Source organism: Tasmannia lanceolata, unplaced genomic scaffold (assembly GCF_043159265.1).
Source record: "Tasmannia lanceolata isolate RefF3 unplaced genomic scaffold, GAP_Taslan_0.1 ptg000019l, whole genome shotgun sequence".
Lineage (NCBI taxonomy): Eukaryota > Viridiplantae > Streptophyta > Magnoliopsida > Canellales > Winteraceae > Tasmannia > Tasmannia lanceolata.
The window spans coordinates 4,265,330-4,283,770 of NW_027518696.1; the positions used below are offsets into that span (position 1 = coordinate 4,265,330).

The following is an 18,441-nucleotide window of genomic DNA, read 5'->3' on the forward strand; positions in this document are numbered from 1 at the left end:
TTAATTTAAAAAACAAGGTTTTTGGGTGAAATTTTGGAATTTCGAACGAAATTTAAAAAAAAAAAACAAAATTTTGATCGGACGAAATAAAATACCATTTCGGGTATGTGACATTTCGGTGCAGGTCCGAACTGAAACCCGGAATTTCATATTTCGGTCGATATTTAAAACCATGCGGAAGGGAATGTTTCCCACCACTTCTGTTAGTGCAATCACGTAGTTGGGGTCGTTCACATAACTATGGTTTAAAATTTTGGTTTCGGTAACCGTTTCGGACCCCACCAAAAACCGAAGTTTCGGATTTCGCCGAAATTTGGTAATTTGGTTCCAAATTCCGGACCCAAATTTCAAAATTTCGGCCGAAATTTTTTAACACTTTTTTTTTAATAAATAATGTCTTTAAACCGAAATCCTAAAATAAGGAATTAAATAAAAAAAAAACATATGACATACTGTAAACAGATATTTCCGAGTCTTAAAAACACTCTTCTTCTTGGCTTGTTCAAAGTAAGCTGATTTTCTCTCGCTGTAATACGATCACCGTTGCCTTTGTGCTTAAAACCCTAGAGATGTATAAATAATAAACCCTAGAAAAACAAAAACCCGCGGAAACAGAATAGTTTAAAAATTAGCTCATGTGAAATGATAACCGCACCCCCTTGTGTTTGTAAGGGCACTAAATTTAGGGGGATTTTATAATCCAGGTTTTTAGTTTGAAAACAGTGTAAAAGAGGGTTCCTGATCAAGCTGATGTATGCTGTCCTGAGAGAGTTTTTTGGATTTTAAGTGAGAAATTCAGGTTTTAAAATTCTCTCCCGCATCCTGAGATTTTTTAAAACCTAGAAATATGAGAGGATATGCTACTCTCTTGCTGACGGAAAGAAGGGCGAGAAGTCAAAAAGACAAAAACTAGTAAAAAACGATGGTTGGTTCGCTTCTTCTCTCGTCTATTAGCTATAATTTTGAAGAAATCCCAGATTCTAAAATCTGCGTATTTTCATTACTTGGGACACCCAGCTATAGTGTTCCTATGACTAAAAAGGTGCTATGTACTTCACATTTGAAGGAATGAAGTGACATGATTGCCACGCACCATCAGCTGGGTGTCTCAACTCCCAAGTGATGAAAAGGGGTGCATTTATCATTTCCCTATATTAAACATTTCTCTAGGTAGCTATTGGGAGCTTTTGGCAATTTGTGAGATCAACTATAATATGAGGATCGCTATTATTAAAACAAGGGTTGTGAAGATCATCTATAATATGAGGAATGCTAAACTGAAGTGCGCCCTTGCAAAAACCAACCGCTAGTACACATCTTTCACTGCCAATGGGTTTCTATTACGAACTCAAATCGGTTCGTAACGGATTTGATCTTCTTAGACGGAAGATTAGCCTTCTGATCCACTTCGAGGGAAGGATCAATCCTCCTTTGTACACGAATACGCTTTCTGAAATAATTTTCTTTATTTTAAAAAAAAAAATTGATTGTTTGCATGTTAAATAGAAAAATCCCAATCACTTACCATTTCGTCTAAAACTCATACCCAAGCTAATCTAGATAACCATGGTGTCTAAGAATCCTACCCATAACAGAAAAACAAAGAAAGCAAATCTCTAAAATCTATACTAATTTATTTTAGCCCAAGTGGGACCCATCTAAGCATGTAAAACAGTTTCAAGTTTCAACCAACGAGATAAAATCGTGAAACTTCTAAATCGTGATAAACCCAAAAAAATTGGAAGCAAATCCCTAAAAATTAGCATGTTAATATCCAGGAAACACGCAGGTTTTGATTTTGGACGGTTTAGTGCAAAATAAATTAAAGAATGACACTTGCCCCCCTTCACAAAAACTGAAAAATTGAAGGGAGGCAAAGGGTAAGTGCGGAATTATCTAAGATTTATAAAAACTTTGGAGTTTTTTTGTAAGGATCAACATAAGGAGAAGATTTTATGGGCACACTCTATCTACGTTAGGCCCCAACAAATGAATGGTTTGGATCACCCAAGCAATATGGGGGCTCCACTGTATTTTTTGGGAAACACGTGCATGCCTCGCACAGCCTAAAAAAAAATAGACGAATATATCATTTCCTTCTTTATTGCTCTACGTCTCTATCTCTATCTCTATCTCTAGGAAGCTCGTAAATTTGGTATGCCTATGAGTCCCTATTCTTGATGTTACAATAAAATGAAAGTTGGGTTTTTCTTGAAAAGGAAGTATCTGAGATCCGTTGGAGATTGAGAGTAGTGATTAATGAGTGTGGCTCTTGTCAAAACAAAGAATATAGCATTAGCATTGTTCTGATCTTTATTTGGTTTAATTTGCTTCATTCTATATTTTTTGTTATTTCCACATTAGAAGAGGAATTGGGTTTCCTTCCTTGGAAGTCAAATTTAGAGATTCCGTTTAGAGTTTGTTGGATTCGGTTTGATGGCCTACAAAACATACCATGGTTCTTGTAGTCCTGGTGTTCTGAGACTGGTGCTTGTTTTGGTGGGTGTTTTGTTGATTGGTTCCATCATGAATTGGCTCTTCACTGATGATATATCTTCTCAAGCTTCATGTCCTTGTTTCTGTGATTGCTCCTCAGAGTCCATCTTCTTGACGTCTTTAGGTAAGGGTCGAATTCCAAACTCTGAAGCCTTTTTAAGAATTGATATGATGGTGAATGGGGTGCCTTGGTATTTCTTGCTTTGGAGAAAACCATAAATTTTATTATGTGGCATATATCTTTATTGTGTGACTTTTGATCTTGTCTCGGCTGATAACTAGAAAGTAATGCAATTTGAATCCTTTGAAACTGTTTCTGATATGAACTTGGCCCAACTGATTTGTATGTTTCTCTTTTTCTCTAGCAATTGAATGTTGGTATTAAGCATAACGGTTATAAAGGTTAGTTGTGGGAGTGCTGGTAGACCTCCACGTGGAAGAGAACCAGATACCGTTTAGGAGTGTATGAATTGATGAATTTTTGTGGGTTTTACTTTAGCTTTCTGTATGAAAAGTTCTAGATAAATTCTCTGATATCTTCCATATATATTTTTTGTTATGGGTATTCGCATGCTACTCTTGTGCTGCATTAAGACTGCACTGTTATTACACATTAATATTATCATCCAAATTCTTGACTTTTGATGGACAATATTTACTTATCAAGTAAAAAAATGAATCAGCTGACAAATATTAGAATTTTAAATAGATAAATATCCTGCATCTGGGCATTGGTTATCCGTGGGAGATGGACTTATGTCTGTGATGGATGACCAATTTGTCTGAAAGGTTCTATTGTTAAAAAAAAAAAAAACATATAAAGATGTTTGAAAGGTTCTGCATGTAATTGAGCTTTATACTGATAATGGGCTGGCATGAATGGTTCCTCAAGTAAATTCATTTCTATTTTCTAGGAATAGATACCAAAGGGAATTTTTCAGAAGATTCACAGAGCTGAGGAAGAAATGTAGGTCTAGATGCTAGTTGATCCAAAATGTGTGAAGTATATTTTAATGGCGCTTTTGGTTAATGAATATAATTCACATTCGTAAATTCATTTATGTGAAGTTATCTTATTTTCCACTGGCTACACAGCATTTGTAATAACTAGTGTATTATAAACAGATGGAAATCAGTCGAGCTGTAATTATTAGTTTCTCTTTAATTTTGATATTGCACCTATCTTTTCTTGTTGCTGTTGCAAAAAATTCTCTTAGTAAACAACTTGACATAAACTGCTGAGCCTATATGCTTGATGTCGGCATCTTTAGAAAAATGTTAATACTTAACTTTTTATCTTCTTTATATATTATAAAACGTAGATATATTATTCTTGTCACTGTTTTTTTTTCATTTTTATTTCCTTGTGCAAGTTCACATGCTAATGTTATTTATCTTTTATCTCAATGTTCATAACTTGCTATTTTCCCATGCTAACATTTGGTAAAAATCTAATGTTTTTGCAGGATTTACCAACATTTCTTTGGAAGGTTAGTTCAACTTTCTTTCTTTCTTAATATGTACATTCTAGCCTTTTATACAAAGAGTAGAACTATGATTTTAGTATAACTGAGTCTACCTAATATGTAGTTGAAATGCCTGTCTTTTCTTTTATCATTCACAGATTCACCAGTCTGTTGTTATGGGGATTCTCCAAGATCAGATACTTTTACTCTATCCCTTTTGATTTTAGAACTTCACTTGTATAAGAATTGGGAAATCACATCTGTGTTCCCTTCTTTTTTAGATGGACTGTTTCTTCTTTTACACATTTACAATAAGAATAGTCGAATTAGTGTTGGCTGCAAGTCTACAAAGACGACAAATACAGAAAAATATTCTGAAAGATTTTCTTACCTTGGTGGATATTCAATACATGAGCATTGGTCCTCAGAGTGAAGTCTTGAACCGCCCTACATCGTCATACTATTTACAAACTTACTTCGAAGGCAATTCACTTATTTCTATTATTCTGGAATCAAATTCATTATTAAATCTTATGAATCCATATAAGAAACCGATTTGCTGAACATTTTTGAACTGTTAGTTGTAATCCACCCACTCTAGAAGTTGAAATTTGACCTGGGATTAATCAAAACCAAAGAAGCACCACTAATATTGAATTGAAGGAGATCTGAAAATCTCAGAATTCGTGCAGAAATTTGCACTGACAAATGAGGAACATGAATGGTGAAACTGTTTTACTGAATTTACAGCAAATACATAATATAAAGGCAGTGTCAAATCTCCATAAACATCTTCCAAATCCTAATCTATCATCATAGACTAATGTCAGCCCTTATAAACATCTTGTAGATTCTAATCACCAATATTCTTCTTAAATCACAACAAAAAAAATTGGAAAGCTTCGATTGTTTGCGAGCTGGGTTCACCCCTTGCTGACATAAGCAAGTTGTCATGATGAAATCATAGCAATTTCATCAAATATGGTCTCTTTGGCTCATCCTACCTTGTTTTATTCATCCTTCATATGTAGGTTCGAACTTCAAACAGTCTTTGACACTGTAATAAATACTTGTCACTGTTGTCAGTTAGAAGTGTGGAAAGAGTTACAAAGGAAGGGTTTGAGAATCGGTCAAGTGCTCGATCAATTGAGGAACCTATTGTAATCTTTGTCTCTTTGTTGATTAGTGAAATATTTCTCTCGACCGGCCATGGACGTAGGCCTTTGTGCGGAACCACGTAAATCGAGTATATTCTTTGTGTGATTGTTTTATCTTGCTTTTGATGACCGGTTTTGATACGACTTTTGTCTGTCAATTTTCTACAATTGGATTGGATGCTCAAGTGGGCAAATGAGTGGTAACTACAAGTTCTTCATCAAAAGTCCATCATGGGTTAGTAAATGATGATTGAATCTATATCCATTGGTTTTGATTCTGGATTGACAATTGTTGTACCAAGTTTTTAGATGTGAGGGAATATTCATATTTTGTGTTTATGCATACTAGGCATCCTAATTAGTTCAATTTTAATGGAATGTACTCAAACATTATGGCAACAAGGAATGTAACGCTCACCCAAACAAATATGTGGAATTGTATGGGTCCAATTATGATCCATGACACCAGAAAATCCAATTCCTTTTGGATGTGCCAGGTGTCTTAGAAACACAGACTAATAGCATGGGGTTTCCTGAAGGAAACTCAACTCATTATCATCAGGAGATGAAAGCATATCAAAATCAGCTTAAACAAGAATGATGTGTCCACCTTACTATGTTAAGAAAAAAGATTAATGATCTGATTAGATGATTAGAGGAATCCAAGATGGCTAAAGAAAAGCAGAACTTGTTGAATCTTAGCTTTGCTGCTACCTTCGCCACCAAGTTGCTCACAAGATTCTGCAATTGGAGACACATAAGATGGACCCTACTATATCCATGTTTGAGCATCTTATAAATTGTCTCACTTGATCCCCAACTTGAAGAATGCGGATAATGGCGAGCAACTAATCCTGAGTATCTTATGTCTCCTATCTGATTCATGGGAAGTTGGGAACAAATGAGCTTTTGATGACGCACAATCTAAGCATCACTACATATACTGAATTGTTTGATCATCTAGAGCTTGAGGTTTAGTGCTGAGTTTGTATGGATAGTGACGCTGTTTTTTTTCCAAATCCAGCGAACCATCAGGTTTCAAGGCTTAGGTGTAGGGCTATAGGGGAGGAACCAAATAAGGCAGGGGTGAGAGAACTTGCTCCAAAGAATGAAAAAGGAATCACGCATTGTCTTGTAAAATAGAGTGGGCTGAAAGACAAATCTAAGATAGCTTTTCACAATCATAAAAAAATGGGCCACTTCGCTTGTGAATGCAGTGCGCCGAAGAAGATATGAAAAAAATTATCTCTGCTTTACATTGTATACTATATACAAAGGCTCATGTTGCTCATTCAGTAATTTCTGACTTTTGATTCATTAGCAACCAAACATGTACCACTTGATTAATCAAGGTTCGTACCTTTTTATCGAATTTCCAGTTGACAATCAGAATATATTTATGGTGTACAGTCTAGTGAAGACATGTTGGGACTTCACACCTACCATCTATGGTTGCACACACTGATACTTCAAGATGTTCTTTATGCGCATGTAATATGGTGAAATCTGCTTGCATTTTTAGCTTTAGTATGACTTGGTTTTATATTCGTCTTTTTAACAAAATATGTCTCCATTTCTTTAGATTCAGTCTTGAATGGTCATGAACCCACTACTAATGGCCTATTTAACTCAGATACTGATTATTTCTCATATGCTTCTCAAACTCTTTTCTGACATCTCTGGATGATGATGTGATTTCTAATTTTGTGAAATGACAAATAATGAATAGGCTAGCTAGAGCAAGGCTACTAGGTGCCCTCGCTATAGTCAATATTCTTGTGTGTGAACTCTGTGTCAAGTAGGAAACTATTTGGAAAGGTGATAATAGTATTTGTGCTCTTGGGGTTAGTTCACTGTAACATTTGCAAACCGTTTAATGTGAACAAAGCTAATTTTTTTATCACAATTATAGTCAACTGCAAATGATATAGTTACATTTACAGGGTTAGATCTATACAGATTCAATTTACAAGAAGTAACCAGGGAAAGTCGAGAGAAAATTGGCTAGAAAGTTAAGAACCAAAAGCACCAAGGTGCTGCTGTTGTTCGTATAGCTTTTGGGGGAGAAAACCCTTCTCCAATTCTAAAATCTGTAGTAATCACTGAATTATAGCAGAACTGCAGAACCCCTCCTTATAATGTTCTCATAACCCTAAATGCAATTTAAGCTATTGAGACTAATCTATTTTCAGTCCTACAAACCCCTTCTTAAGCTATTGAGACTAGAAGATAAGTGGATGATCCCCAGCATTCTGTCACTACCCCAGAATGAATTTAAAAAGACAACCCCACGAACTAAAAGCAGGCTCACAAAAAGCCAAAGAATATGAAAGGAAACCCGCACGCCCTTTGAAAATAGAAGAACCCTCTTTATGAAAGAACAAGAGAAAGAAGACTAGTTTCTCTTCTTCGTAGGTCCTATATAATAGTATAATTGCTCCTGCATTGTGCTTGATTTCACATAAATACTAAGCAATAGATTGCTTTAGATTCTTTATGCTATTAGTAGATTCTGCATGCTAACAGTTGGAGAGAAAGATTCTCTTTAGTCATAATATCATTAAAAGGGGTCTTCTGGTAAACAACCGGGGTGAATACATCATCCTTCGTGTCCTAATTTCTAAAAGAAGATCAAATATGCTTCTCTAATTTATTTTTTTCAAAAGCATCTATGAGGTATGCATTTGCTCCTTATCCTTGTTTATATTCACATGAAGCTTGGTTTCCCAATATCCCCAACCAGTTCCGATGAGCCAGCTATATGTTGCTTCTTAAATGTCATCTGATTTGAATGTGCCTTGCATTTTCATATTCCTTCCTGTTCCATATGGCATATTTACATTAGAGATCAGTTGGTTATTTACCTTTTCCCTTACACATGTTTGTGTTTGCTAGAAAGCTAAAGTTACCCGGTACATGACGAACACTGTCTTTTACAATTCAAATGCATATTTACGTTAGAGATCAGTTGGTTATTTAACTTTTCCCTTTGAAATGTTTGTGTTTACTAGAAAGCTAAAGTTACCTGGTACAAGACGAACACTGTCTTTTACATTTGAAATTTGAATTGCTGAACATTCTGAGGCACCATTTTGAAGTGTCTTATTAGCATTGGCGAAAAAAATGTACAGAAAATCTGAGATGGAAACACAAGAACAGAAAAACACAATCTTATGTTCTTGGTCATCCAAAATCAAATAAATACCAGTTGCTCTATTTCATTCACAAAAGGATGTTCCAATAAAGATTATATAAGTTAGAGTTAATAAGAAAAGAGTGGCTATTTTGGCAGTCTTGCCACTTTTAACTGTCTTCGAGATATGAGTCATTTATTATTTCACTTCTTCCATTGAACAGGATACTTTGGTAGCTCACTACTAAGGGTTACTGTTCTTTTTATGTTTTTTGTTTTCATGAAATATGATTAGTGCCCATCATCATCTTTATCCCATCGATGCAGACTGTGGTAGACATGATCCCGATGTAAACGAGGAAATGGAGAAAACTGTTACAGATTTACTTGCAGAAGAAGTAAGGTTACGAGTAATTGTTAACGACGATAATGAAAAACGCGCAGAGGTATCCATCCTAGAAGCGAAGAAAACTTCCTCTCGCTACCAAAAAGAATCTGAAAAGTGCAATGAAGGAATGGTAACATGCGAAGAGGCCAGACAGAAGGCTGAAGCATCATTGAGAGCTGAGCTTAAGCTGTCAGAGTTATGGGAAAAAAGGGCCCGTGCACGTGGGTGGACTGATGGGAATGCTGTGACTCCTGAAATTGGCCGAGATACTGGGAAGCCAAGTACTTTTAGGAGGACTGATGGGAATGCTGTGACCCCTGAAATTGGGAAATTGAAGGAAGAGAATGCTGTGACTCCTGAAATTGGCCGAGATGCTGGGAAGCCAAGTACTTCTAGGAGGACTGATGGGAATGCTGTGACCCCTGAAATTGAGAAATTGAAGGAAGAGCAAACTCCCACATCCGAAAATGAAGGATAGACTGATGTGTCTGAGCCCAATCTATTTGTGCTGATTTCGACACTTAGTCATTTGAATCAATCCAATCATTTTATCAATATCACATGCCGGGTGGAGAAATGTCGTAAATCCTGGACTTCGACCGACGTCGAAAGGGGAAATGCCATTTTTTCAGACATTGAATCGGGAAGCAATTTCAATAACATGGAGATGTTTTTTTAAACTTTTTTTTTTTTTTTCCATGGGGGGTAGGCCACTATATTCATCGGGTGTGGATCCATTCATGTGCATAAGTAGCTTAATTTTTGGCTTTGCTTTAAATCATTATTTCTTTTATGTTTATTCTTCCCATTTTTTTATGGTAGCACAGTGCACTGTCATATTTTGTGCAACTTTGATCTGATGATTCTAACTATACAACTGCTGAACGCCATTCGAAAAAGGAAAAAAAAACACCATACAGCTGCTGGACTTTCTTGTTGGCTGTATTGTGTGGACCCTTTTGCCCACTTCTTCTTAACCATCCATGGACAGACTGAATCAATCAGATGGTTATGATTGTTTGGTCTGTGCTACGGGCATTCCCTGGTAAGTCCAATCAACACTTTGGATTTGGAGAGGTAGTAACTTTAATCTTGAATAAGAATCTACTGATGATTCTGGACTAAAATCTTTGGTTATGGTTATCTACGAATTAGTTGAGGCACAAGAGGCATGAAAAGCAGAATATAAACTCACAGATTCTTGTTACGATCTTTTTAAGAGTGTAGATACTGTCCTAGTTTTGAGTGTATTAGAGTACTGTAGAAGGAACTCCAGAAAAAACATTTGGATTGATTGAACCCAAGTGGATTTCAACCTTGAGCTGATTATGCCCTTTCTTTGGGCACATAGAACTTATGTACCTTACTTTCTTGCTTTGTTTTGTTACAGTGAAGCTATATATATGAGTTGCATTGCATCCTAGTAGGAACAAAGAAAAGAAATAGATAAAGGGCTAAATACAAATGGGTAAAATTATGAGAGAAAACATATAAAATCTCAAATTGAGAAATTATATGGTGGCCGACCGTGTGGAAACAAGGCTGGAGAGAGAGAAAACTCCCCACTCTTGATTTTTGATGCAACAAAACGTCAAAAAGAGGGCTTTTGTTGGATAAAAAATCAAGGATAGGGGGGTTTTCTCTCTCCGACCTTTACATGTAAATGTCGGCCACCATATAAAATCTCAAATTATGAATGTTGTGTATTTTGAACAGAGAAGTGATATATTCTTCCCTTTTTTTCTGGGTCAAACCCCACTAGTATATATTTTTTTTTTGAAAGTCGACAGAATATATTGATAATCATACGAGAATTACATGATAAAGGGACCAGGAGTCCTCCATGAACCATCATATAAGATCCTAGGAGATAAATTCATAACGTAGAAAAAGTCCAAGCTATCCCCCTTTACATTCCCCTGTACATCTACACAACAAAATACTAATAATTCATTCAGAAACTATAATCTTCCTAGAAAAACATTCCTACAAGTACCCCTATTAAAACAACTAAAACATTTGTTGCAATCTTCAACCAAGATCTTGAGAATAACCCTTCACAAATTAAAGCAACCTAGAGTCCCCACTAGTGTATTTTATGACCAAGGTTTAAAATTTCGACCGGACCGAAATTTCGGGTTTCATTTGAGACCGAAACCGAAATTTGGTAAAGTCGAAATGTTACAAAATTTCGACCGAAATTTAAGGAATATATCCAAAAAATCTTGTATTTATCTATTATTTAATCATATCCTGAAATTACTGAAATTTTGGGTTTTATTTGAGACCAAAACCGAAATTTGGTAAATCGAAATGTTACAAAATTTGACCGAAATTTAAGGAATATATCCAAAAAATCTTGTATTTATCCATTATTTAATAATATCCTGAAATTACCGAAATTTCGGAGATTTGGCCGAAACTTTGTACGGGCTAAAATATTACTTAATCTGATTTCAATTGATTTCGTTCAAAATTTCCAGATTTCGGCTGAAATTTCGGTTTCGGTGATTCCGAACCGAAACCGAAATTTAAAACCTTGTTTTTCACTAACCATTTACACTACAAGTAGGTGGTCCAAGTAAGAAAAAAGAGTGAATATATCATTTCCCTTTGGATACTGATCGAATAATTGTACAGTGGAATTGGGTTCAGAAAATGTGAGGCTTTGAAAGAGAATGTTTTGCATGCTACAGTTAAAAAATTGTTACAAGCAATTTATGGGTCCCACACGGGGAAACACATATGCAATCCAGACCGTTGATCTTGTAGAACATTACAAGATACCCACTTCCTCAGACTAGTTAAGTAGTTAGAATAGACTATAGAGAGAAGTTGATATGTGGGCCCACATTCATCTTTATTAAGCATGCACAATTGATAAGAACACCCACAGAAAAAATTGTAACAATGGCTTCTCATCACCATCTCCTTGCCGAAAAAGCCTTGACTCTCCTCAAACACTCTCCACACCTCCTCCGCACACTCTCCACCCAATTCACCCCACAAGCAGCCTCTCACCTCCTCCTCAAAACCCAATCCCACAAAACCCTAACCCTAGAATTCCTCCACTGGGCCCACCCCCTCCCTTTCTTCTCCCTCCACCCCCAATGTCTTGCCATCCACCTCCTCACCAAATTCCACCTCTTCAAACCCGCCCAAACCCTAACCCTAAATCTCATCTCCACCGAACCCAAACCCTCTTTCACCATCTTCGAATCCCTCAAATCCACATTCCATCTCTGCAATTCCAATTCCTCCTCGGCCTTCGATCTCCTCATCAAATCATACGCCCAATCTAACATGATTGAAAAAGCCCTAACAATCCTCAATCTAACAAAATCATCTGGTTTTATGCCAAGCGTTTTATCTTATAATTCAATCCTCGATGCTATTTTTAGGTTTAGGGTTCCAAATTCCGCGGCGAAAGTGGATGAATTGTATCACGAGATGATTAGGTCTAGGGTTTCTTTCAATGTTTTTTCTTATAACATTTTGATTAGAGGGTTTTGTGGGGAAGGGGATTTGGAGAAGGCGTTAGGGTTTTTCGATGCGATGGAGAAGATGGGTTGTTCTCCGAATGTCGTCACGTTCAATACACTGATTGATGGGTACTGTAAATTAGGGCGTATCGATGAAGCGTTAGGGTTTTTTAGCGTGATGGAGAGGAGGGGATTGGCGCCAAATTTGATCACTTATAATGCAATTGTGAATGGTTTGTGCAGGGAGGGTAGGATGAAGGAGACTGGTGCTGTTTTGAATGAGATGATTAGTAAGGGTTTGGTTCCAGATAAGGTGACTTATAACACTCTTGTTAGTGGGTATTGTAAGGAGGGGAATGTTCATCAAGCTTTAGTTTTACATGCTGAAATGGTGCATAAAGGCATGGAGCCGAATGTTGTAACATACACTGTATTGATTAATAGTATGTGTAAGGCTGGGAATTTGCAGAGGGCGATGGAATTCGTGGATCAGATGCGTGATAGAGGGTTGCGTCCGAATGAAATTACTTTTACGACATTGATTAATGGGTTTTCTAAGCAGGGTTTCTTGAATGAAGCTTATATGGTTTTGAAGGAAATGGTGGATGGTGGATTTTTGCCTTCTGTTGTGACTTACAATGCTCTTATCAATGGACATTGTATCTTAGGGCGAATGGATGAATCTCTGGAGATTGTTAGAGAGATGAAGGCGAAAGGATTGGAGGCTGATGTGGTAACTTATAGTACAATTGTAACTGGGTACTGTAGAATTGGGGATTTAGAGAAGGCGTTTCGGTTAAATGGAGAGATGGTTGAGAAGGGTCTTGTACCTGATGCTATTGTGTACTCCTCACTCATTCAAGGTCTCTGTGAGCAACGGAGACTCACCGATGCTCGCAATCTTTTTGAGAAGATGTTGAGTTTGGGCCTATCTCCTGATGAGTTTACTTACACGACGCTGATCAATGGTTATTGTAAAGAAGGGGACGTAAATACAGCTCTCCATCTTCACGACGAAATGGTACAGAGAAAAATCCTTCCAGACATTGTTACCTATACTGTGCTTATAAATGGATTAAGCAAACAAGCTCGGACGAGAGAAGCAAAGCAGCTACTATTTAATCTGTGTTATGAGGACTCAGTTCCAGATAGTATCACATACGATACACTCGTGGGTCATTGCAGCAATGCTGAATTTAAGAGTGTTGTTTCTCTCATAAAGGGCTTTTGTATGAAAGGGTTGATGATTGAAGCTGATAGAGTGTTTGAATCAATGTTAGAGAGAAATTGGAAGCCTAATGAAGCTGTGTATAGTGTGTTAATACATGGTCACTGTAGAGGAGGAAATGTGCATAAGGCACTAGGACTGTATAAGGAAATGGTGCAAGCTGGTTTCATTCCTAATGCAGTTAGTGTAATTGCTTTGGTCAAGGGGCTTTTTAGTGAGGGGATGAGTGAGGAATTGAGTAGAGTCATACATGATGTTTTGAGAGGTTGTTTGCTTACTGATGCTGAAATATCGAAAGTACTCATTGAAGTAAACCATAAAGAAGGGAACATGGAAGCTGTTTTCAATGTCCTTAGTGAAATGGCCAAGGATGGACTCATACCAAATAGTGAAAAAATTGCCATGGCAGGGTCATAAACCATATGATCAGTTCCCCATTTGGGTCATCATATTCTTTGCCTACTCTTTTGGTTTCTAGAGAGAGGATTGCTGCAATGTTTTTCTTGTGCAATATTCCAGATGTTATGTTTACTGGGGTGCAACTCGGGTCGATTTTTGGGAATTCAGCTTGAGCTTTTACATTAGAATCAGGTTGTGTTTGGGTTGATTCGAATTCATTTTTCAGCAAAAGCTCAACCTAAATGTGATACTATCTGGAACTGTGCTTGGGCTTTGCCCATTATTTTGCAAGGGGGCCTGTGAATCTAGCATTCCTCATGCTTACATATCTAAAAGTGCATGCTACTCGGAAGATGGTTGCCAAAATTTTCAGTTTCAGATTTCTGTAAAATTATCAGGGATGTTTCATATAGGATCTGTTAATATAAAAGCATTTGACATTAATAACTTAATATAAAGATGAGAAGGTGGAGGTCAATCCTTTTTTAATCGACATACTCCACCTTCTCCTTTTCCCTCCATTCTTTAACCTTACCTCTTCCTCCTATGAAACTAAAATGGTATCAGAGCTTCTGATCCATTGATTTGTGCATTTCACTAATCTCTTTTCTTCATCTTCATTTTTTTCCTTCTCCTCTGGTGCCTAAAGCCCTACTGAAATGATCCTACTCTTCTAGGGCTACATTGATTGTTTGTTATGTGCATCACGAGCCTCTTGTACCATGCCTCTCCCAAAATGATACCGAACATTAATGTGCTTTGTCCGAAAGTGGGAAGTAGAATTTCTTGCAATTTTGCACCCCAACTGGCCCAAAGCAGAGTAAATTCACATGATCAAATGATGACCATTGATAAAACAAAATTCATCAATGGCAATAATTTAATGCGGAAATCAAAGGTGCTTGCATTAGCTTATGCAAGCACATTTATTACACATTGTTATATTATCAAGGCATGCAAAATTGAGGGTATCGTCGGAAATTCATAGGAGTTGAGTTTGCATGTCAGTGGCACTTTTGGAGAGTAATTTGATCGTTTTGGTTCAATCAACTTCTTCCCTTGATCAGGTGTTAATTAAGGGTGGGGATTTAACCAAGGAAATCAGGGATTATGTCAGCTGACATCAACCCATTGATTAAAACATGTATTTTCCATTCAAATTAAGGGGAGAAATTGGAAATTGATGGGTCTCTTCTTCTAATTAACTGAATTCATTTGGCTGAGATGAATATGGGCCACTGAATCAGGGATAATCTATGATTCAAATTTTGAAGACAAGAAAGCTGCATTTTCAGATTTTTTTTAAAATTTATCTGTGTAATCACTTCGACTTGATTTTGTGAGAAATGGTAATCTTGTGCCTTTGGTCTATGGAACCCACTCGATCTGGTGCATTAGTTATCTTGATCTTTGATCAGACTGATCTAATGATCAATCTGAGTCAGTTGGGACCTATGCAGACTTTTTTTTCCCGATATGTCTGTTAATACGGTCGGATTACCATAATATTGTGTGATTTATGTACATTTCACTATCAATCTCTTTAATTTGAGCCCGTGGGCCCGAAAGTACCCTGATCCTCTGGATTTTGAAAAGCATCAAAGTAGGCTCTAACCACCTTCTAAAAATACAACGGTGACCAAACCGACTCTCCACTCATGTAGGAGACTCCTAAAGACCCTTTCTTCCAAAATTCATCGACAGGAGAGAAAAAGGAACTGAGTCAAATGATCTATATATTCTAAGGAAATCAAAACAAAATCCAAAGACCCATTTCTCTAGGCTAATTTCTTTCAAGGAGAAAAACTAGGGGAGGAATTTTCAAGGAGAAATCAGTAAAAAGGAGGAAAAAATTGTAAAAAGTAGAAAATTCCACATGGGGTCTTTTGAGACACAAAGACCCCTCCGACCTTTGTTCCCTTCCTCACAATCTCACCCACCTCTCTCCTTCCTTTTTATCACCCTCAACCTCCCTTAGACCTTCCCTTAACCAGCCTTCAATGGCTACTCTTCCTCATATTCTCTCAACTCTTTAATCTAAAGGTCTCCCCCGCCACCTTAAGACAGGATGGCCTCATGGAGCCCCTCCCCTCTTCAACTCCTTGGCCTCCTGTCCTTGTACCTCCTCCACCTCGCCTCTGCCACCAACGGCATTCGACTCGGCGTCATCAGGAAGCCATCCCCCGAGGTACCCGTCTTTCGGGAGGCCCCCGCATTTCGTAACGGGGACGAGTGCGGGTGCCCCAACACCCACCGCATCCACATCGCAATGACACTCGACGCGAATTACCTTAGGGGGACCATGGTGGCCGTCCTATCCATCCTCCAACACTCGTCGTGTCCCGAGAATGTAGCTTTTCACTTCATCTCCGCGAGGTTCGAGCCCGAGCTCTTCGCTAGTATCAACTCCACCTTCCCCTACCTCAACTTCAAGGTGTATCGCTTCGACTCGAACCGTGTTCGAGGGAAGATCTCCAAGTCTATACGCCAGGCACTTGATCAACCTTTGAATTATGCCCGCATTTATCTCGCCGATATAATTCAGGCTGACGTGGGCCGTGTCATCTACCTAGACTCGGACGTTGTGGTGGTGGATGACATTGAGAAGCTGTGGGGGGTGGAGTTGAGTGGAAAGGTGGTGGCTGCACCAGAATATTGCCATGCAAACTTCACTAAGTATTTCAATGATGCATTTTGGTCAGACCCTGTATTGGCTGGAACATTTGAAGGTAGGAAGCCTTGTTATTTTAACACTGGGGTTATGGTCTTAGATGTTGATAGATGGAGACAAGGTGGTTACACTAACAAGGTTGAAGATTGGATGGGGGTGCAAAAGCAGAAAAGGATATATCATTTGGGCTCTTTGCCACCTTTTTTGCTTGTTTTGGCTGGGAATATCAAACCAGTTGACCATCGATGGAACCAACATGGCTTGGGGGGTGACAACTTAGAAGGAAAGTGTAGGAACCTTCACCCTGGCCCAATCAGCCTTCTTCATTGGAGTGGCAAAGGGAAGCCATGGTTAAGGTTGGACTCTAGGAAGCCATGTGATGTTGATCATTTATGGGCCCCATATGATCTCTATCGTTCATCATCACCTACACTAGAAGAATGAATGAGATACAGGAAATTAAAACAGGAAAAGAGGGGTAAAAAGAAGAGATAGAAGAAAGAAAATGAGAGGAGAGAGAAAAAGAGAGACCAAGATACAGAGAAGTAAACAAAAAAAGTGGGAATGGGTGAAGAGGAGGAAGATTGTGTAATGGGTATGTGAGGCGACTCTTTGAAAAAAGTTGGGAAGAAACACAAAACCCCATTGACTTGAAAATGTCAATAAGTTGGAAAGCCTTGATGGGGTTCTTCTTGCTGGGTTTCTGAGGGCATGAGGAGGAAGGAGAGAGATGGATTTTGCCTATGGTGTTCAAAACGTGGGCTCATGTGAATGTGCGTAGGGCCTCTGGTGGCTTAAAAGGGAATGGTGGGAAATTGTGAATTGTTTTACTATTGTTTTGGTGTGGTTGCCTTGGTTTGTAAGCCATGATGAAGAATACCCAAAACCCAAATATTTTTTAATTGTTTGGTCATATCAGAAGCCTGTTGATGGTGGCCATGTGTACATTAATTATTTACAAGAGTAGGGTCCAGAAAAAAATCGATGAATCCCAGACATTCATCTGCTGTCGTCCCAATTTGATCTGGTGATGCATCTATCCGATAAATTGAGTTTATTATCCTGTGATTAACATTCGATACTTTCGCAATTTTAATAAGAACTTTGTGTCTATTAAATTAATATAGGGCCTGTTTGGATGACGAAAAGATTTTGATTTGGATTTCTCTCATTTGCAGCCCCTTTTGCATTGTAATTTGGATCGGATCAAATTCTTGGATTTTTAATTCAACAGCTGACAGTGAAAAAATCAGATTTCTAAATAAGCTGTGGAAATAAGAAATTGGAAATCCACATATCTGGCAATTTCCTTCACCCTCTTTGCTCCTTAACCTCCCCCCTCCACAAGGAAGTACCCCCTTCCCTCTCTCTCTTCCTCTACATGAGCTGCCGGATCTATTCAATTCACATTCAAAACTCAATTCCAAATCCAAATACAAAATGGGAGGTATCCAAACAGGCCCATATTGATCTGATAATCCCAAATCATCTATGAATTTATCATCTTTCAATTGAGGATCCTCCAACCCTTCTCTAGAAACTATGATGTATATTTGTAGATGAACAACTCCACAATCAACTTGATTGAGGAAATGGGGTCTGTGTTGTAATATTGATTAATTTCTTTGTAGTAAGTGTTTTTTTTTCTGTTGAAACTTGATAAACTATGATGGCGGACTGCTGTGTGAATTGATGGAAGTAACTTAGGTTGTAGGGTTCTTCTCCATCCACTGTCTTTGTTAGAAAAAGACAGAAGAGAAAATACCAGAATAAAAGTAGACAGTACTCAAGAATCTGTTGCCTATCCAGTCTCATCTTTCCTGTTCTCTGCTCACTCTTATATTTATTAATTGTGAGACTAGTGCAAGACTCTTGAACCAGCTATAATATAGGCAGGACCCATCATTTGCTAACTAGGCAACCATTATGTGGGCTCCCCTATGGATGGGCCTATACCTTAACAATCATAGCCATCCGATGGATGAAGTTCTTTTGATTGAATGTGTACCGTTGATATTGTT

The 18,441-nt window shown here is 37.8% G+C and overlaps 2 protein-coding genes and 1 pseudogene across 2 annotated transcripts; all 3 read left to right on the top strand.

The window, feature by feature from the left end:
* Positions 1 to 2,220: 2,220 nt before the first annotated feature.
* LOC143852212 (uncharacterized) lies at positions 2,221 to 9,364 on the top strand. Its single transcript, XM_077361594.1, has 3 exons — positions 2,221 to 2,620; positions 3,963 to 3,986; positions 8,580 to 9,364. Exons 1-3 carry the CDS (start codon positions 2,437 to 2,439, stop codon positions 9,116 to 9,118), a joined length of 747 nt encoding a protein of 248 aa, XP_077217709.1. The 5' UTR covers positions 2,221 to 2,436; the 3' UTR covers positions 9,119 to 9,364.
* A 2,179-nt stretch (positions 9,365 to 11,543) lies between these two features.
* Positions 11,544 to 14,016, top strand: EMB2745 (Tetratricopeptide repeat (TPR)-like superfamily protein). Its single transcript, XM_077362183.1, has one exon. It carries the CDS (start codon positions 11,551 to 11,553, stop codon positions 13,765 to 13,767), a length of 2,217 nt encoding a protein of 738 aa, XP_077218298.1. The 5' UTR covers positions 11,544 to 11,550; the 3' UTR covers positions 13,768 to 14,016.
* A 1,512-nt stretch (positions 14,017 to 15,528) lies between these two features.
* On the top strand, positions 15,529 to 17,544 carry LOC143852984 (putative galacturonosyltransferase-like 4 pseudogene; annotated as a pseudogene).
* Positions 17,545 to 18,441: the final 897 nt, after the last annotated feature.